Here is a 20,629-nt window from a genome sequence, read left to right on the forward strand (position 1 = left end):
GTGGATTCGCACTCCTCTTCTGCTCCAAACATGTTCAATTCGGGGTCACCAATGTGGCAGGATGAGGAAAAACACAGGAGACGAAGGCGAGTTTGATGTTTATTCCTCAACACCAAAAACCAAATTGCGGCAGGAACAACCCTGCACCAGCGAGCCCGGGAACGTAAACCACGCCCCCAGCTCACAGTCCTGCTGGGTGAGAGGCATAGCACCTAGTGTCCGCCACAATATATATATATATACACATATATATAAAATCCAGTCAGTCAAGTAAATTCTCTGTGAGACAGTACAAGCCTGTTTCATGCTGTAAGCAACCATCAGCATGAAACATATACATATACACACACATATATATATATATCTGATAAAGAATAACTGCTGAAAATGTAAAAAGACCACATGAGTTGAAATACCTTCTCCCTCCTTCTTGACATTGATAAATTCATTCTCCATCAACCACTTCACACTGGCCTCAATGCCCCCTGTGGAGGTTTCTGCTTCAGGCCCCAGTCTCACACCTGCTTTGGATGGCTCATGGCCACATTTCATGCTGGCAGCCAATAGTGTGCATGAAGCATACAATCTCACATCCTGTGGAGTGCTGGCTACACCTCCAACAATGATCTGTAAGACAGGATGTTAAGTGTATTGGGGCTGGAGTGGAAAAACATACTGAGGTCACTGGGCACTTTGAGCTAGCACTCCAACCTCACCACAGAATAATATCTTCAAGAAACGTTACACAGCTCTTTTTTTTTTTTTCATAAAGCAACAAGTAATAGTCTCCTCAGTCTTAAAGAAAATGTCATTGTGTACAATTTTGGGTTAGGAAAACCATGAATGAATTAGTAGAAGTTAGTGGCAAAGGGTCTTCAAACCTCAAGGATGGCTCGCAGCATGCTAGTGGTCACACCTTCTCCCCCCCTATTCATCAGACAGCTGCTGATTGAAGGAAGAGTACCCTGAAGGAGATTAATACCCTTGTGACGTTCTGCCTCCTTACACACCAGCACACTTTCCCCTGTAGGGGAAAGAATGGAGAAGACCAGACAAAAATTTCTTTTTAAGATATTCTCAAATTAATATGTATTCAGTCAAGTAGAATGGAGCAGAACAATTCTCTTTGGATCTTCAGATGTTAGTCATGGAATAAGTTACACAAAAGAAAACTTGGAACATTTAAATCATACAGGTGCTGCCAGTAATCACATTAACATTACAAATGAGAGCTGGCCATGTTTCCTTTTCACTCGTACCCTAAACCTAGTCTACTCTACTTATTTTCAGTCCTGACTTTCCCGCTCTTATCTCCTTGCCTGTGGTGTCAACGCCCTTTCGTCCTGCTCGTCCAGCCATCTGTTTGTATGTGAGAGGGTCCAACAGGCGTCCATTGAAAACAGGGGTACGAATGATAACCCTACGGGCTGGAAGATTAACTCCTGATGAGAGGGTTGAGGTCGCAGCCAGCACCTTGATCATGCCCTGACGGAATGCTCCCTCCAACACGTCACGCTCATCAAAAGTCAGGCCTGAAGAGACATCATGACACAGCGGTAAATTTTACACCAACAACAATGCACAAGACAAAGAAAACTTTTACCATTTGGTGATTATTTGTTGTGACTAAAAGATACTGTGATGGTGTTCACCAGCGTGGTGGAAGGCCACCCCCCAGGGTACAGTGCGTTGCAGGGTGGGGTCCAGCCCTGCTGGAGTACGTCTCAACTGGGCTACCACATCCACCAGACCCTCCTGGTCCAAATGCACTGCGTGTGGCTCTGTCTCACTCTTTCGCTCTAAAACAACATGAACAAAATATAAACTCAAAATAATTCCTGTGGATTTTTCATGTTATATATAGTAGAAAGCTGGCAATACTGAAATGGGTCATTATCTGGTAGTAACAGAGCTGGGCAATATATTTTAAATATAGACATTATGATACAAGTTGAGATGTCATCGGGGATTTTTAAATTGTTTTTTTATTTTAACAAAAGGAACAAACAAAACATGTTACAGGACTGGTCTATAAAAGAAAGGGTTGGGGAGCAACAATTAATAAAAAAATGAGGCACAGTATTACAGCATTTACACAAGAGAAACAATATAGTGAAATTTAATAATTATTGTATATATGGATCTGATTCATACTCAATGTCCCCAATTCAATCATTTGTCCAGTTAGTACCCATTTAAGTCCAAATTATATTTAACTCCCACAGATTCCAACAGTTTCTTCAATTTCTACAGAAAAAAAAAAATGAGTCCTTCCATCAATATGGTGTCCTATTTTTTCCAGAGTCACAACCTCGGAGATCAGAGATTTCCACATGGAAGTAGAAGGAGGGTCATCCCCAATCCACTTCACCATTATGGCTTTCTTCGCAGCATTAGAAGTAATTGAACCACTTCCTTGTATTGTTTAAGAGAGTCAGGGACATTTCCAAGCAGACATAAAAATTTATTTGCTAACACCTGTTGACCTATTGCTGTACTGTTTGCACATATTGCCAGAATAACTGAATTTTATTGCATTCCCACAAGCAATGCAGCCTAGTGCCTACACAAGTTTTACATTTGGGACAATTTGGTGAAATTTCTGTTTTATACTTACTATAAGTATACAGTGATATATAGATATTATGTAGGATATTATATTGTAATTCTTTAATATCTATTGCTGATTGAAAATCTGGAAGGCAACCGCAGGATCTCATCCCACACATCATTATCCATCACACATTTGAGCAATGTACACCAAGATGTTCTTAACCATGCAAGTCTATCCAAGTTCAAACTTAACATCTCAGAATAAAATTCAGATATTAAGTGTTTTTGCTCTTTGTGGTCCAGAAAAAACAACTCTCGCAGGTGAGAGTCCTTTGAAAATTCCAGCGAGTTGGCTTTCTTATACACATAATGTCTGATCTGTAAGTATTTGTAGAAAGCCTTATTTGATATATGGTACTGAGCTTTCAGTGATTCAAAAGATTTAAATCTCCCATTCTCAAAGACATCGTAAACTCTAGTTGACACGATCACTGGCCAGAGGACTAGCAGCCAATAGGTGACATTTCCCTATCGGCCTGCAATCAGCCAGTAGGAGTTGCACCTGTGTATTGGTTGGCCTGTGGTTATGTGCACCTGTGCTGGGGACTATTTAACGGGTTGTTTTGGAGTCATTCTCTGTCGAGTCTTGACGTTTGTTTGTGGAAGCTCTTGGCTCCTGAATCCTCATCTGCCTCCTCTTTGTGAGAGTGTTTGCTTTGTTTAGTATTTTATCTTTATTCAAGTTTGTGTTATTGCCTGCCCTGTTGTGCAGTAGTCTTTTGTTAAAGTCCAGTAAAGAGACTTGGTACTTTACCAACTGCCTTTGCATCTTCTCTGCAATTGGGTCCAAATACAGTTACAGCAAAACTTGACCAGACATGGACCCAGCAGACTTGGAGCAGTTGTGCACCGCCATTTCAACCTAAGGTGCAGTTCTGGGCGAACAGCACACCAAGCTGCAGTTGCTGGAGGCAAACGTCCACTCCCATCTCCAAGTCTGTTGGAAAGATCAACCCCATGTTTCAGCAGCTGACAGCAGATCGCTCCCAGCTGCAGCAGGTCCAGGCTCAACAGCCACTGATGATGGCTGCCATCACCAGTCTCCCCACCACTCTCCAGCAGCTACAGCCTGCCCAGATAACACCATCCGTGTCAGCAACTCCCAACCCGACCGCCTCTACTGACCAGCCTTCTACTTCCTCCTGACTCCTAGAACCGAAACTGCCCCCCCCCCCAGAAGTATCTGCCGGCAGTTCCTGGTCCAATGTGAACTAGCCACTGGGGCTCAGGTTTGCAAATGAGATGGCTAAGGTCTCGTTTATTATACAGCTCCTGTCTGGGCCTCCCTTGGCATGGGCCACTGCTTTGTGGGAGCAGCATCTACCCGCCTGCCAGTCCTACCGAATCTTCATTGAGGAGCTGCGCCGAGTGTTCGACCACCCTGTGACGGGGCAGAAGGCAGCCAAGCGACTATACACCCTGCGACAGGGAGCGGAGACGGTAGCTGACTACACCAAGTTCCGCACGCTGGCAGTAGAGAGCGGATGGAACACTGCCTCCCTCCTCACTGTTTATCAACTGTCGAAGAACATTAAAAATGAGCTGGCCACCAGGGAGCAGCAGGATGACCTGGAGGAGCTCATTAAAAGTGTGCATTTTAACTTATGGAGTGATTCTGAATTGTTGGTTCATCTAGAATAGAGTAAGTATCACCTTTCTTGCTTAACAAGTTTCTACTAGTCTTATTCCAGCTGCTTGAGTATTAGTCCTTTTGTCTCTTTCTTGCACTTTTACTTTAGCACTGGTTTTGCTTTTAGATGCACTTATGACCTCTGATGACTAGTAGTTCTCCTGATTTCCTACGTTAAATGCACTTATTGTAAGTTGCTTTGGATAAAAGCGTCAGCTAAATGACTGTAATGTAATTAAACTCGCCATCCAAGTGGACAATTGCATCCGTGAGCAGCGGAGGGAGAAGACGGCTCGGGATGCCCATGGATCTCAACTCGGTGTCTACGCCACTGCCTGCTTTCCGGCGCCTGCAGCAGCCTCCCTGCCACTGGGAGCAGAGAAGCCCATGCAGATTGGCGGGGCCAGTCAGTCAAAGGTGGAGTGCGGCCACCGGAGGAGGGAGGGCTGCTGTTTGTACTGCGGGGAGGCTGGCCACTTTGTTGCCCACTGTCCCAGGGCCCCAGCAAAAAGACAAGACCCGTCAGTAGCTGGGGAGATTCTGACAGGTCGAGTCTCCATGTCTACTTAGGCACATCAGCTCAGTGCCTTTTGTCGACTTTGGCACCACCAGTAACCTGCTAGACATTGCCCAGGCCCAGAAGTGGGGCGTCCCTGCTCGACACTAGGAGGAGGCCATTAATGTGACAGCCCTCAATGGCTGCCCTCTGGGGCCCGGCTTTGCACCATCCCTGTCACATTGGTCCTGGAGGGGAGTCACCGGGAGGAGATCTCCCTGCAACTCGTCAACTCACCTGCCTATCCTCTGGTGTTGGGGTATCCTTGGCTGACCTTACACAACCCGCAGCTTGATTGGACCACAGGTCTGCTGGAGGGGTGGGGCCCCCTCTGCCAGTTTTCCTGCTTCAAGGAAACTTGGGCGACACCCCGGTGTGCAGTGTCAGTGCAGACCTAGCCAATGTCCCCCTCCAAGTATGCTGACCTCCGGGAGGTGTTCAGTAAGAAGCAAGCAACCGTCCTTCCTCCACACTGCTCCTATGACTGCGCTATTGAGCTCCATGCCGGCACCAGCCCTCCCCGGGGACACCTGTACTCCCCCTCAGCTCCAGAGACTGCTGCCATGGAGCAGTATATTAAGGAGGCTTTGGAGATGGAATTTATCTGGCCATCGACTTCCCCAGCAGCTGCTGGATCCTTCTTCTACGTGGGGAAGAAGGATGGCACACTTCGCCCCTGAATGCAATTGCTATCAAAAACCGGTTCCCTCTGCTGGCCACCACTTTTGGCCACCACTTCCCTCTGCTGGTACCACCATCCTCACCAAAATTGACCTGCGCAGTGCCTACAACCTGATCCGGATCCGAGAGGGGGACGAGTGGAAGATGGCATTCATCACTGTCACTAAGTATCTGGTGATGCCCTTCAGCTTGGTGAATGCCCCAGCTGTCTTCCAAGCACTCAAGAACCTGTTCAGCAGGACATTGTTGATGTTTGTATATCTGGACGATAGCCTTGTTTTCCCAGACCCATCAGGAGCATGTCTGTAGGGTCCTGAAGAGGCTGCTGCAGTACCATCTGTTCGTCAAGCCACAGAAGTGACGTCCACGCCACCAATCTCCTTCCTGGGCTCCATCCTCTTCCCCCTCCAGCATGTCAATGGATCCAGAGAAGGTGCGAGCTGTGTCGGAGTGGCCCAAGTCGGTGAGGCAGGTAAAGCAATTCATGGGCTTTGCCAACTTCTACTGCAGGTTTATCTGAGGCTTCAGCACTATTTCGGCCCTGATAAACGACCACCAAGAAGAGCTCCTCCCCGTTGCGCTGAACCCCCCCCCCAGGTGGACCGGGCATTCGCCCGGCTCAAACAGTGCTTCACATCCAGCCCCATCACCGTCCATGCTGATCTGGCGCTGCCCTTCGTCTCGGAGGTGGGCATCGGGGCCGTCCTGTCCCAAGGAGTGCCTGTGGATGGTAAGCGCCATCCGTGTGCTTTTTTTTTTTTCCTCCCGAGTCTCAACCCCACAGAGAAATTGACGTTGGTGACTGGGAGCTGCTGGCAGTAGTGGAGGCTCTGAAACAACGGCAGCACTGGTTGGAGCTCGGGGCATCGTTTGTGGTTTGGACCAACCACAAAAACTTGTCCTACATCCGCAGTGCCAAACGGCTGAACTCCCGGCAAGCCAGGTGGGCTCTTTTCTTTAATAGGTTTGATTTTTGTATTGTCTTGCCGCTTGGGCAGTGAAAACACCAAAGCCGACGCACTGTCCCGTCAGTTTGATCCTACAGGCAGGAGTGTTGAGCTCAAGCTCATCCCGCATCATTGCACCGGTCCTGTGGGGGATTGAGACCAAGGTGGTGGCTGCACAGCGTACTGATCCAGGGCCTAGGGGCAGCCCTCAGGACCATCCTATGTGTCCCCTGCAGTCCGGCCACAAGTCTTGAAATGGGGGCATTCATCTCGCCTTGTGGGCCATCCAGGGGAGAGGAGAACTCTGGAGTTTGTCAGCCACAGGTTTTGGTGGCCAACCATGCGGAGGGACATTTCCTCCTTTTGAGGCAGCCTGCACCACCTGTGCCCAGCAGAAGTTGTCCTGGCCTGCTCTGCCCGTTGTCTATCCCACGTCAGCCCTGGTTCCACCTGTCGGTGTACTTCATCACCAGCCTCCCTCAATCCAAGGGGAAGTCGGTCAACGTGGATCGGTTTTCCAAGGCAGCACGGTTCGTTGCTCTGGCCAAGCTCCCATCTACTCGGGAGACCGCAGCCTTGATGATGGAGCATGTGTTCCTTGTGATGTGGTGTCAGATCATGGTCCTCAGTTCGTCTCCTGTTTTTGGAAGGCCTTCTGCTCCCTCCTCGGAGCCACTACCAACCTCTCTTCAGGCTTCCACCCTCAGTCCAATGGGCAGATGCAGAGGGTGAACCAGGATCTGGCGACCATGCTGCGCTGTCTGGCTGCTTCCAACCTGTCGTCCTGGAACTCGCAGCTGCTGTTGGTGGAGTATGCGCACAAATTTTTGTATAGCCCAATATTACAAATTTGCCTCAGTGGGCTTAATGGCAACACAACATCCTGTCCTTAGACTCTCATCGGATAAGGAACAACCCCCCCCCCCAAAAAAAAACCCTTTTAACAGGGAGGAAAGAATAGGAAGAAACCTCAGGGAGAGCAAGACAGGAGGGATCTCTCTCCCAAGATGGACAATGCGCAATGGATGTTGTTTATGCAATTTACACAATACAATATTGAAAGAGGACCTGGAGACATCTTGCAGTCCTCCTCAACTGGCATGTTGCCATTCGAGTGCCAGATGGGGTACCAGCCGCCACTGCTCCCGGACCAGGAGGCTGAAGTGGGGGGTTCCAACAGCAGCCGACTTTGTGAGGCGGTGTGTGTGGACCTGGAGGATGGCCTGGGCTGCGCTGTTATGTGCCAGGTCCAGGCACTCAGCAGGGCAACTGACAGTGGCGGCCAGTGGTTTCCTTCCAGCCAGGGAATAAGGTGTGGTTGTCGTCCAGGGAGGGACCTCCCACTGTGGGTGGAGAATCGGAAGCTGGCTTCATGGGTCCATTCGCCGTGGTGGCACAGGTCGATCCAGTTGCAATTGCCTGCTTCTATGCATGCCCATTCAGTGTTCGTGTGTCTCTCATGAAGCCTGCCTCCTCCTCGGCTGATCGATGGGCTGCTTGCCTACACAGTTAGGACTAGGATTCTGGACTCCTGCTGGGTGTGTCGCAGCATCCAGTATTTGGTGGACTGGGAGGGCACGTCGGGTGATGTCCCTGGGAAGGGGGTACTGACACGATAACTGGCCAGAGGACCAGCAGCCAATAGGTGACATTTCCCTAGCACAGTGTAAGCTGGACCTGCATATTGGTTTGCCTGTTATGTGCACCTGGGCTGGGGACTACTTAATGGGTTTTGCAGACATTCTGAGTCTTGGGGAGAGGCTTCACGTTTGTCTGTGGAAGTGCTTTGATCCTGAACCTTGCTCTGTGTGAGTGTTTGCTTGGTTTTAGTATTTTGTTTATTCAGGTTTGCATTATTGCCTGCCCTGTTTGGCAGTAGTCTTTTGTTATCTTGTTTTCCTAAAGTCCAGCAGAGTCTTGGTAATTTGCCGATTGCCTCTTCTCTGTAATTGGGTCCAAATACACCGCGAGTGGGCATTACACTAGTAATGCCCACTCTTTGCAAAAGTGTATATTTTGGTCCTATTCCCTGTGATAACTCCAGGTTACCTCCCAATGTCGTTAGAACATTAAGTGGGTGAGTGTTTTTGAATATTTTCTTTTTCTCCATGTCCACAATACATTAGTTATCAAAGGGTTGTTTTTAGCAATGTGTGGCAATTCATTCAGGTGTTTACCAAATAAGTTCACAGGAGAAAAGGGTTTACAGATCACGACTCCAAGTCGAGAATCTGAATGCTCATTCGCCCAGGAAGAAATGATTCTGGCATATATGGACAATAAATAGTATTCTATATTTGGTAAACCCCACCCACCTTGTTCTTTTGGCAGCTGTAAGGTCTCTAGTTTGATTTTTAGGTTACCTACCAGCCCAAATAGTCTGACATTGCTTTATTGATAACCGTAATGTCATTTGACTTTAGAATCACAAACTACATAGTCCTTCCAAAAAATATATCCTACATCTGTCATCTTAAGGTTAATCTTGCCAAGAAATGCTATTGGGAGGCTCTTCACATCTATGATGTTCCAAGCAAGAACAGAACGCTCAATCATTAAGAACCTAAACAGAGCCCCGGTCTCGTCAGATCTGACTATGGCCGGACTCGATGAAGCAGCAATAATTGGCAGCGCTATCTTCGGGAGGGGGGGGGGGGGGTCGGCTTGTGTTCGTCACATGAATGTGTCTCGGAAAAACCAGTGGTTCGGCTTGGATTCGCCTCGTCACGAAAGTGGGGAGGCGTCTCCTTAGAGACTGCCGGCCAGAGATGCAGTTGGCGAACGCGTGCAGTACGAGGGTGGGTGTTTGAACTAAAATAGGGATCAATTGGCCACTAAATTGGGAGAAAAAGGGAAAAATCAGAAATACATTTAAAAAAAATAATTAAAAACTAAAAACCTACAAGAAAAATCTAACCTTGTCTAGTTGTACTTTCACCATATAAACAGTACAACTATAGGGGATCAAAAACAAATTCCCCTTACTGGATTGCAACCATAAGAATACCAGTATACAATTATGTGAGATTAAAGCGAGATAGGAAAAGTCCTGACGTGCAAAGGCGCTTGTTTCATGTCATTCTGGATTCCGAAGTCATACCTGAAGCAGTCCTGATCTTCATAACCTCAAAGCCAGAGGTTTATTTTGATGCAGGCAGTTTACTGATGTCATTGATTTCTTCCATGTTCGAGAAGGAGGAACTAGTCCCACTGGAGTGAACGATTGTAATGACAGCAGGGTACAAGGAGTACCTTATCCCAGCTTCTCTCAGTATTTTGTGGGCGTTTGCCGACTCCTTCCTCACAACCTCCGGGGTGAAATCCTGATGGCACACGTTTCCACGCTCTATTTATTGTACCTCTTTTTCTTGCTACGAGAGCAGGATAAGCGGCTTGGATAATGGATGGATATAGGACTGTTTGTCGGTGTAGTTGTACATCCTCACCCAGGACAGCTCTCGGGCCCTCATTTTTAGCAAGTCTCCTCGGCGGTCCCGTGCGGTGGGCTCTCTGTCTTGATTCGGTCCTGTTGCATATGTAGGACATCTGGCTTTTCAAAGAATTCGACTGGTGTTTTGCCTTCCGCACCTTCTTTCAGTCCGACAATCCTCATGTTCTGCCGTCGACATTGACAACTTTCTACGCGATCTAGTGCCTTCTTTAACTAGACGTCCAGAGCCCTCACCCAGGGTGCAGTAGTAGCCAACACACCCTCCAGGTCTGAGACCCGCTGCTCTACTGGCCCCATTCTCTCAAGTTGTCTAATTTCTCAGAGTTCGCTAACTGGTTTATGTTAGCTAATTTACTGTCCAACATATTCCCTATATTAAAAGTAACACTCTCCCCAATTTGTCTCGGTATGCACTTAGCTGTTTGTTGTCCGTGTGCGTTGCGTCACCCTCCAGCCCAAGCTCGTTGTTTTGGCTAGCATAGGTAGCATTAGCATTGCCTTTACCTCCTTTTTTCTGTCCATCTTTCTTATTTGATCCGGGATGCGCGAGAAAGTTGTCTAGTGACATTATAGGTGTAATGTGTACCCTAGGCGGCTTTTCACTGGTAGGAAATTTGGGGAGGCGAAATTTCTACATCTGCTCAGATCGGCGCATCATGTGATCCCGTCATCGGGGATTTTGGTAATATCCTCGTAGAACTCAAATGTTCTTGTTCCCTAGTTTTAAAGGCTGCATTACAGTAAAGGGGTGCAATGCTCTGAACTTATTGGACTGTTTGCCGAGTTAAATGAACAATAAATCTATTCGCTTAGTCATTATATCCACAATACAGCCCTACCCCGAGCCATCCAGGTCGCTGCTCCACCACCTCTGCCAATCAGGGGAGGGCTGCAGACTACCACATGCCTCCTCTGATACATGTGGAGTTGCCAGCCGCTTCTTTTTACCTGAATGTGAGCAGTTTCGCCAGGGGGACGTAGTGCGTAGGAGGATCACACTATCCCCCCCCCCCCCCGAACAGGCACCCTGATCGACCAGAGGTGCCTGTGCAGCGCCCAGGACACACCCACATCCGGCTTCCCACCTGCAGACACGGCCAATTGACCTTTCGCAAAGTACCGCCCCAGAACGGTGCTTGTCCAATCCTACCTTAGCAACGGTCCGTCAAGCTTTCAAACACACAACAAAATGCTGAAACGGTGTGCCTATGGGATCTGCAAATCAGATACTAGATATCTGAAAAGTTTGGAGGGGGTATAATTTTCTTTCCCTTCCCGAAACCCAGAACGCAAGAAGCGCAATGTCGGCAATAGATTTCGCAGTATAGCAGACCCCATGGCCAGCTTAATCCATCCAAAATCAACAAAAATACCTGTCTGCTCCAAGCTAAGCTTGCTACTAGCTATTATTGATAGCTAATACAGCTAACGTATTATTACTGTTACTTTTACCCACCCCCTTCATGTTTTGGTGTTTTCCGGCTACTTCCTGGATAGTTCTGAAATGCTTGACGGACAGTAACTAAGGGGGGAGGGGGGCGGGACTTTGCGAAAGGTCAATTGTGACTGTAGGGACGCCCGACCAAGTCGAAGGTAACGCTGGGATTTGAACCAGTGATCTCTGTGTTGGTAGGCAATGGAATAGACCGCTATGTTACCTGGACACCCCTTATCCACATTACTAGTGATCATTTGTCAAAATGTTGGTATGCGTAAATTTCTTATGAAAGCACCAAGAGTTATCCTCACATTATCAAGGTATTCACACAAGATCATTTGTTTCTGTCACTATCGCCAAGCCTTACATAATAAACATATGAATGTAGGTGAAATTTCATAATTGATAAAAGAATAATATACTGAACCAATTAGTTTTATAGGGAAAACCACACAGCTTGTAGTGGCTTATGTACAGCTTGGCTTGTGTTTTGATTTCTTATGGTAACTGGATCTTGAATTACACACCCCTATTCATTTTGCTCATGGTGGCTAAATTCTGCTGATGTTTGTGCTGTGATCTGAGAACTTAACATAACATTTCAATTTCTCTGGGTTCTTAGATGACTCTTACACCAAATACCACATGGCAAAATGAGAATGACAAGAGCATACATGGCATCCATTAATCCTGGGATTTGTATTAGGGCAGTAATTGGTTTTAAAATATTTTCTTTCAAGTACCAGTGTGTCCGAGGTTGTAGAATGCTCTAGCGATGCCGTCTGCTAGTTTCTCGCACCAGTTCTTTGACGGGCAGAACAGCAGCACAGAGTGGCCCTCTCTCACCGTCTCATAGCACAAACTCACTATGTGGTCATCATCTCCCTTTACATTAACAAGCACACACACACACAGCACAACATCTGATTAAATAATCACGTGATGGGGAACCACTTCAACGGTTATGTTAAAAGATCTCTTGACAACAATCATAACTTTTACCTTAATATTAAGTGCAGGTGTGAACTTCCGAACCAGAGAAAGGCAGTTGTCATAGACGTTACAGCCCACCTTGAGATATTCCTGCAGGGGTACAGGTCTGTAGTCTGTTTGGTAGAGCTCTGCATCCAGCCAGTCAGCAAGGAGGGAAAGGTTAGGCAAAGTGGCACTCATACCTATTATTTGTGCACCCTCAGAAAGTGGTCTGTGGAAACACAAAGATATGTCAACATGCAGAACAGGATTAATATATTACCTTACTCCACCATTTACCAATACCTGTGAAAAACAAACACTGAAAGACAGCCTAAATAGAATGGCAAACAGTCAGCCAATAACACCAACCTTGTGTTGCTCTGCTTCTGGGCGATATAGCGGATTTTGGTAAGAAGCAGCTCCAGAAGATATCCTCTTCCAGAATCTCTAACCATATGCAGCTCATCCACCACCACAATACCTGTTTCCATAAGAAGCATAATACACTGCAATATGGTATGCTACACACATCTGATGTGTATTATCAGTAATTGATATGGCATTAACATGACAATTGTTGTACTGTTGTAATTTAAATTGGCTACAACTATTACTTATATCTCTGTTGTTGATTTACTTATGCACTTGCACTGTTTCTGCTCGACATAACATGCAACCTTGGCTGTGATATGATACTGACTAGTGGTATTGTTCAGCTAATTTGTCATTTGAAACTCCTATTACTTATGTTACCATCAGTGGTCTACCTTTTGCAAACTGTTGCTCACTAACTGGACTATGACATGATTACCATTTAGTGCTCTAAGTTGACATACAAATATATCTACCAATTTTTGAGTCTTGTGTGGATAAAAGCATCTGCTACATGACATGTATGAATACAAAATGTAATAAAAGCATTTCTGTAGTGATGCATCACAAAAGCATTTGCACCCAAAATACACTAGCTCATTACCTAGTAGGTCTATAGTCTCCTCTTCTATGAGCCTATTGATGAGAGAGTTAGCCTTCTCTATTGTGCACACAGCCACATCCAGAGAAGTGAACCCTCCTGGAGCCATGATGCTGCCCATATATCCTTCTACTCGAACTCCTGCCTCTTCAAACACACTCTACAGGAACAACAATGCAAAATTATCCACACACAGATGCATGCAACTGCCATACATACACACACACAGATCACCCAAAACATTAAAACCACCTGCTTAATATTGTGTAGGTCCTGCTCGTCCCACCAAAACAGCTCTGACCCGTTGAAGCACGGACTGCACAAGATCTCTGAAGGTGTCCTCTGGTTTCTGGCACCAAGACGTTAGCAGCAAATCCTTTATGTCCTGTAAGTTGCAAGGTGGAGCTTCCATGGATCGGACTTGTTTTTCCAGCAAATCCCTAAGCTGCTCGATCGGATTGAGATCTGTGGAATTTGGAGGCCAGGGCAACACTTTGAACTCTTTGCCATGTTCCTCAAACTATTCCTGAACAATTTTTTCATTGTGGCAGGGCGCATCATCCTGCTGAAAGAGGCCACTGCCATCAGGGAATACTATTGCCATGCAAACCAGATTTTCCTGGTTTACAACGATGTTTAGGTAGGTGGCAAGTGTCAAAGTAACATCCATATGAATGCCAGGGCCTAAATTTTCCCAGCAGAACATTGCCCAGAGCATCACACCGCCTCCACCAGCTGGCCTTCTTCCCATAGTGTATCCTGGTGCCAGTGTATCCTCGTGAAAACGTGATTCATCAGACCAGGCCACCTTCTTCCACTGGTCCATGGTCGTTCTGATGCTCACATGCCCATTGTAGACAATTTTGATGATGGACATGAGTCATCATTGGCACTCTGACCAGTCTGTGGCTACACAGCCCCATACGCAGCAAGTTGCGATCCAGCATTAACTTTTTCAACAATTTGAGCTACAGTAGCTCTTCTGTGGGATTAGACCAAACGGGCTAGCCTTCGCTCCCCATGCGCATCAATGAGCCTTGGGCTCCCATGATCCTGTTGCCAGTTGGTAGGTACTGACCACTGCATACCTGGAACACCCCATAAGACCTGCCATTTTTGGAGATGCTCTGACGCAGTCATCTAGCCATCACAATTTGGCCCTTGTCAAAGTCGCTCAGATCCTTACACTTGCCCATTTTTCCTGCTTCCAACAGAACAATAACTGACTTGATTTGCTGCCTAATATATCCCACCCAATGTCAGGTGCCATTGTAACGAGATAATCAATGTTATTCACTTACCTGTCAGTGGTTTTAATGTTTTGGTTGATCGGTATATACACCTTGGGATGGCACCCAAGATGTATATACCTTGGTGTGCACCAGCATGCACTATGGGAAGAAGGCAAGCCGGCGGAGAGCGTGTGATGCTCTGGGTGATGTTCTGCTGAGAAACCTTGGGTCCTGGCATTTATGTGGATGTTACTTTGACATGTGCCACCTACCTAAACATTGTTGCAGACCAGATACATCCCTTCATGGAAACGATATTCCCTGATGGCAGTGGCCTCTTTCAGCAGGACATTGCACCAACACGGCATCGCCGGATCGAATCCCCATGTTACCTTCGGCTTGGTCGGGCGTCCCTACAGACACAATTGGCCGTGTCTGCGAGTGGGAAGTCGGATGTGGGTATGTGTCCTGGTCGTTGCACTAGCGCCTCCCTCTGGTCAGTCGGGGCGCCCCCGGATCGGCAGAGAGGAGGTGGAGCAGCGAATTGGACAGCTCAAAAAAGAGCAGGGTAATTGGCCAGATACAAATTGGGGAGAATTAAAAAAAAAAAAAACTGCAAAAATTGTTCAGTAATAGTCTGAGGAATATCACAAAGAGTTCAAATTGTTGCCTTGGCCTTCAAATTCCGAAGATCTCAATCCAATCGAGCATCTGTGGGATGTGCTGGAAAAACAAGTCAGATCCATGGAGGCCCTACATCACAACTTACAGGATCTGCTGCTAATGTCTTGGTGCCAGATACCAATGAACACATTCAGAGGTCTTGTGGAGGCCATGCCTTGATGAGTCAGAGCTGTTTCGGCGGCACGAGGAGGATCTACACAATATTAAGGAGGTAGTTCTAATGTTTTGGCTGATCAGTGTGTGTGTGTGTGTACATACACACACGGTGTTGTGATGCGTCTAGTGCAGCAGTGTGTAGTTGGAGGGAAGGTGCATGTGTTCTTCCAACCCGCTTGTGTCCTTCCTGCCCTTAGCTTGCTGCCGCTGGCTAGCCTTTGTGGCGAATAGGGACGCATCCTAGCGTGTAAGCCTTCCCTTGCCAGTACATAGCCTCTCCTTCACCAAGACTCCTGCCAGGCCTCCCCGTGGCCACACGTGGTAACTGGGGTCTTGCGGCCCCAGGCTAACTTGGCAGGGGATCTTGGAGCAGCAGTGGGCCCCAGAGATATGGTGTGCAGGCCCACCCTGGTGGACATGCCCTGGCACCTATCAACCACTGCCCCGCTGCCTTGTAGGTGAGTCCGGGAAGACATAAGGCTAAGGGAGCTTACCCCAACAGAAAAGCAAGCTGTGGCGGTACGCTTCGAGGCGGTTTCCGAAAAACTGGATTTCCGGCAGCCCCCTGCAGTTGTGTGGAGGTGCCGGTCGTCTAGGGATCCCCCTTGCCATCGGAACCATCTCCTATACAATCAAGTCATGTGGCGTTGGGAGAAGCGCACCCCCCATGCCACTTTAAAAACCATCTCTGCGCAGGTATCTTCTGCTATCCGAGTCCTCAAAGGACCCACAAATAGAAGAAGATGGTCATCATCGGGCACGATGGACAACCAGCAAGCAAGCGTGTGTGTGTGTTTTTTTTTTCCGGAAACCATCAATGGTGTTAGTAAGAGTGCTCAACAAATGAGGAATGGAATATTAAGATAGATGTAGAAAACTTTAATTCATAGCAGAAAAAGCCTGTTTAAAGGTGCACCAAACAGGCTTGTTCTGCTATGAATGAAAGTTTCTTCCTACATCTATCTATATTTATATATATGCATACACATTAAAATCTTTTAAAATCTTTTTTCCTGTATCCTTGTTGATATGCCGCTCCTCATTAGTCGAGCACTCAACACCATTGACTGTTTTGGAAAAAAAAACGCTATATGTGTATATATATATATAAAGATAGACGTAAGAAAAAAAAAACTTTAATGCATTTCAGTACAAGCTTGTTTCATGCATCAGCCACTCATCAGCTGCCAATGTGATTAAGCCTTTTTTCCTACATCTATCTTAATATTCCGCTCCTCATTTGTTGAGCACTTTTATCAGCACTATTCGTGGTTGGATGGTTTCCAGGTTAAATATATATATATATATATATATATATATAACTTTGTTAAAAGAAACACTCAACGGTAGGGAAAGTGCTTAGCAAATAAGGAGCAAAATAATCCAGTTAGTCAAGTAAATACTTTATGACAGCACAAGCCTGCTTCATGCCACAAGCAATCATCAGCTGTATATATATAGCATTTTTTACCCCAGAAACCGTCAATGGTGTTGATAAAAGTGCTCAACAAATGAGTGGAATATTAAGATAGATGTAGGAAAAAAAAAACTAATACATAGCAGAACAAGCTTTTTTCGTGCGTCACGCACTCATCAGCAGTACAAGCTTGTTTCATGCGTCACACACTCATCAGCTGTCAATGTGGTTAAACAACAAAGAAAAAACATAGAGCCAATAAATACATTGCCTTGCATCACGCCCCTAGTTACGGTGCACAGCAACCAATGGGTATAAAGGCTTGCTTGCGGGCGGTGACATCAATGCGGCCATCCAATTTCAGGTCCGATGCAATTTTTTTGTCCTTTATAGTGACGTCTCTTTCGGCGGACTTCGTGGCCTTCTTGTACGATTTGGTGACGTTGCTATGTAGAAGGTTGTCATACCTGTGTCATACTGTGTGTTTTCTTTGTTGAATCACATTAGCAGCCGATGAGTGCGCGACACACAAAACAAGCTTGTACTGCTATATATTAAAAGTTTTTTTTCCTACATTTATATTGATATTCCGCTCCGCATTTGTTGAGCACTTATCAACACCATTGACGGTTTCTGAAAAAAAAACCTTATATATATATATATATATATATACACACACACACACACGTTCTTTAACCTTTTACTCACTTGCAGGTAGTGCATCTTTTCCTTGGCAACAGAGACAAATGGCAGGATGAAAAGAGCCTTCCTCTTGGTCTCTAACACACGTTTCAGTATCAGTAGCTCTGACACCAGAGTCTTTCCAGCACTGGTGGGGGCTGAGAATGAAAGGGGGGAAATGATTGTCTTAGCCAAAACATACATTTTCAGAGTTGTGAGCTGTTATCGAGTTCTTGAATCCCAGTCTGTAAAGTTTACCTGAATAGACCAGGTTACGTCCCAGCAGCACCTGTCCGACAGTGAGGCACTGAGCCTGCCATTCAAACATATGTGTCACTCCATATTTCTGGTACCGATTCAGGACTGGTTTAGGTAAATTCCAGCTGGATAGCAACAGCTTTTCAGCTTGCTCAACAGGGGCACACATGGCAATGCCTGATAGGGCACACAAAAAGATACATGCTAACACATACAAGAACAGAGGTAGACAGTCTCTTAAGCCTAAAAAAATTATTGTCCAATATATTTCCTCTTGACAAAGACTCACCTTTCTGAGTGAAAGAGTCAGTGTGTGTACTAAGATCTAAGCCAGCAGGGACAGTGAGCACAGAAACTGAATGATTCTGTGATGACCGCTGGAGCTCTGCCCTCTTCCTCGCTTCTGCCAGTTGAGTGGGACTAAACAAAATATAGTTCCCAGAGACATCTAAAGGTGAAGTGGTGTTCGTATCAGGCCCACATTTGTCTCTGGTAAGAGGGAAGATCTTTTTGTTAAACCTGTGCATCTGTCTGTGGAAATGTAGATTCAAAAAGATGTGTTTGGACTATTAAAAGACTGGAAGTGTTAGTCTGAATAAATGAGTTCATGAATGATACTTGAAGTTCTTTCAGGCAAGTTAAAACTCACCTGCTGGAGGTGTCTGCTTCCCAACAGGGATTTATTTCACGAGGAGAGTGGCCATTGGGGCAGATAGAGACTGGTGTTGAACGGCAGTTCTCTTGGCCTTTCTGGTTATGTTCTGCTCCCTCTGTATCCTCACTGAAAAGAAGCTGTTGGGCGAGGTCTGTACAGTCAGCTCTCCCCCCTGGTCTCTCACAATCGACAGCCAGTCGACATAATATCTTTCCATCTGTCATCTGTGCAGGTGGGCTACAAGTTTTGCATGCTCTGTGAGGTCCTTGGCTTGCGAGCCTGAGCGTTGCTCTGTCATCAATCTGTGTTAACTCATTCTTTTTCCTCGTTCTGTCTGGCACAGCAGAAAGTAGTGAGGCAAAAGCAGCTGGTGAAGTTGGAACTTCCTGTGCATCTCCTTTTAATTTTGTTGAAGAACCTTTGTCAACTGCAGACTTTGCAGAATCCCGAAACGCTAACATTTGAAGCATTTCCTTATTATGAGCAAAGGAGTATTCTCTTGGATAAAATACTGGTTTTCTACCCTAAATCAAGAAAACAAAAGGACAAGGTCATTCATGGTTTGTGTGTTTCAAGAAGACAGAGGTAACACAGACAGAGATTTCAAGATATTCTTTAAATTAGAGAACAAGAAAGAGATGCAAGTTTTGTCCAGTATCACTCCCTCATTCACTATTCCATAAACACTCAACAGGGTCTTCGAAAGGAAATTATAAACAGATTTCAGATACCACTGAATCATCATTTTGCAGCGTCTTCTCTACCCATCACATGATATTTGATAGTGAAGAGTGCACAAGCAGAAGAGGCAAAGGATTGCATTGTGGTATTGTTAGCGTAGTGTAAATGCGTTGTATATTTTGACTTGCATTGTGGGCACTAAATAGTGAATACATTTTACATTTAGAATTAAGACATTCAAACAAATGGAGGAAGATGAACATAGCACACTATTTAGCAAATAGGGAGAGATTTCGGGACACAGCCAGTGTTCATCAAGCAGTCAACTTACCATATTGGTGACTCTCTGGTTATCTCTAGTATTGCTTTCTGAGTCTGAAATACTAATTGCTTTCCCAGCCTGATGTTGTTGAGAGGGTCTTGTTGTTAATGGCTCATTGGTGGACTGAAAGCTGTACTCGGCAACAAAAAGAAAATACAAGTTTATTAAAAGGTAGCACTGATAATGCGTGACAGTTATTAACAATGTATAGAGGCTTCTGAAATGGTGCTTAAACTGAAATTATTCCATATTTTACAAGCAACTAGCAAGTTCAACATCCATAATAGAGTTCTAAAAGTTTATGATTAAGATTCTTTAATTAACTTGCCTCTTTTTCTTGACGATTCGGTGCTGTCCCATGTGGCTTTTCTTTCTGGGTGGAGGACCCTTGGTGCTCATGCTTACAACCTGGTGTAAAGTGGTTTTGACAACAGTGTCTCTAGATGATAGTAAGTAGCGTCGTAGCAGTTTACGAGGTAATAATTCATGGGCAACAAGTGATGATTAAAAGCAAGCAAAAAAAAAAAACAGAACTAAGTGTCAAAAATGCTGTGGTGTCTACATGTTAACATAAGCAGCGTCTGCTAAATAAAATTCCGACGTAACTTCTGGCTGGCATCAACAGCGCGAATTGCAAAAGAACCCGCTCTGCTCGGACCGCCACGGTGTTTCACAAAAACAGTCCGGTGTCGCAAAAGAGTAAATCCCAAGGTTCCTACCTGATCATTTTAAACCAGGGCTATTAGCGCTGTGGCGACCCCTAACGGAAGCGGCCGGAAGTAGTAGTGCTAGTAGCTCGCTAACAAGTGTTGGCCTTGAAACCATACGCTGGTCCGATGGCGGCGAGCTTTAAATGAATTATGTTCAAGTGAAAAAGAAAATGTCGCCCGGATGAACGCCAAATAACTAGCGCTTTTGAATCACAGCTGTCGTCCTAGGCGTATTCATGAGGAATTCAATGTTAAGTTTTTTTGCCCAGTTACTTCTAATACTAGTTTTCCTACCATCACTACTACTATTAACGCGGAATAACAGACAAGTCACACCAAAACAACGATTTCACCTCGATGTTCCCCCCAGCTAACGAGACAGAAGAATCGGTAATTAGTTGACAGTAAAAAAAAAAAAACGTTGCAAAGCGTTTCCAAGTTAAACGGCGTATTTGCAAAAGTATGAATGAAGACATGTTTATTAAGGGCAAAGTTCTTACAATGCATATTTACTATAACAGGGATCACATGGTGAATTAACCAGCCGGTTTGTAAACACAGGCTGGGGG

The 20,629-nt window shown here is 45.8% G+C and overlaps 1 protein-coding gene across 1 annotated transcript in view; it reads right to left on the reverse strand.

Annotated features, from left to right (window-relative positions):
- polq (polymerase (DNA directed), theta) overlaps window positions 1–18,597 on the reverse strand; it is a 53,625-nt gene extending 35,028 nt beyond the window's left edge. The window contains exons 1-12 of the mRNA XM_056280556.1: window positions 18,342–18,597; window positions 17,982–18,181; window positions 17,693–17,869; window positions 17,462–17,592; window positions 13,268–13,424; window positions 12,661–12,772; window positions 12,319–12,520; window positions 12,060–12,201; window positions 1,653–1,799; window positions 1,320–1,532; window positions 882–1,024; window positions 417–627 (exon numbers count right to left, since the gene is read on the reverse strand). Coding sequence (XP_056136531.1) covers window positions 417–627; window positions 882–1,024; window positions 1,320–1,532; window positions 1,653–1,799; window positions 12,060–12,201; window positions 12,319–12,520; window positions 12,661–12,772; window positions 13,268–13,424; window positions 17,462–17,592; window positions 17,693–17,869; window positions 17,982–18,181; window positions 18,342–18,571 — 2,065 coding nt within the window. The 5' untranslated portion in view covers window positions 18,572–18,597. The remainder of the gene's footprint in view (window positions 1–416; window positions 628–881; window positions 1,025–1,319; window positions 1,533–1,652; window positions 1,800–12,059; window positions 12,202–12,318; window positions 12,521–12,660; window positions 12,773–13,267; window positions 13,425–17,461; window positions 17,593–17,692; window positions 17,870–17,981; window positions 18,182–18,341) is intronic.
- Window positions 18,598–20,629: the final 2,032 nt, after the last annotated feature.

Source organism: Lampris incognitus, chromosome 5 (assembly GCF_029633865.1).
Source record: "Lampris incognitus isolate fLamInc1 chromosome 5, fLamInc1.hap2, whole genome shotgun sequence".
In the NCBI taxonomy this organism is placed as follows: Eukaryota; Metazoa; Chordata; class Actinopteri; order Lampriformes; family Lampridae; genus Lampris; species Lampris incognitus.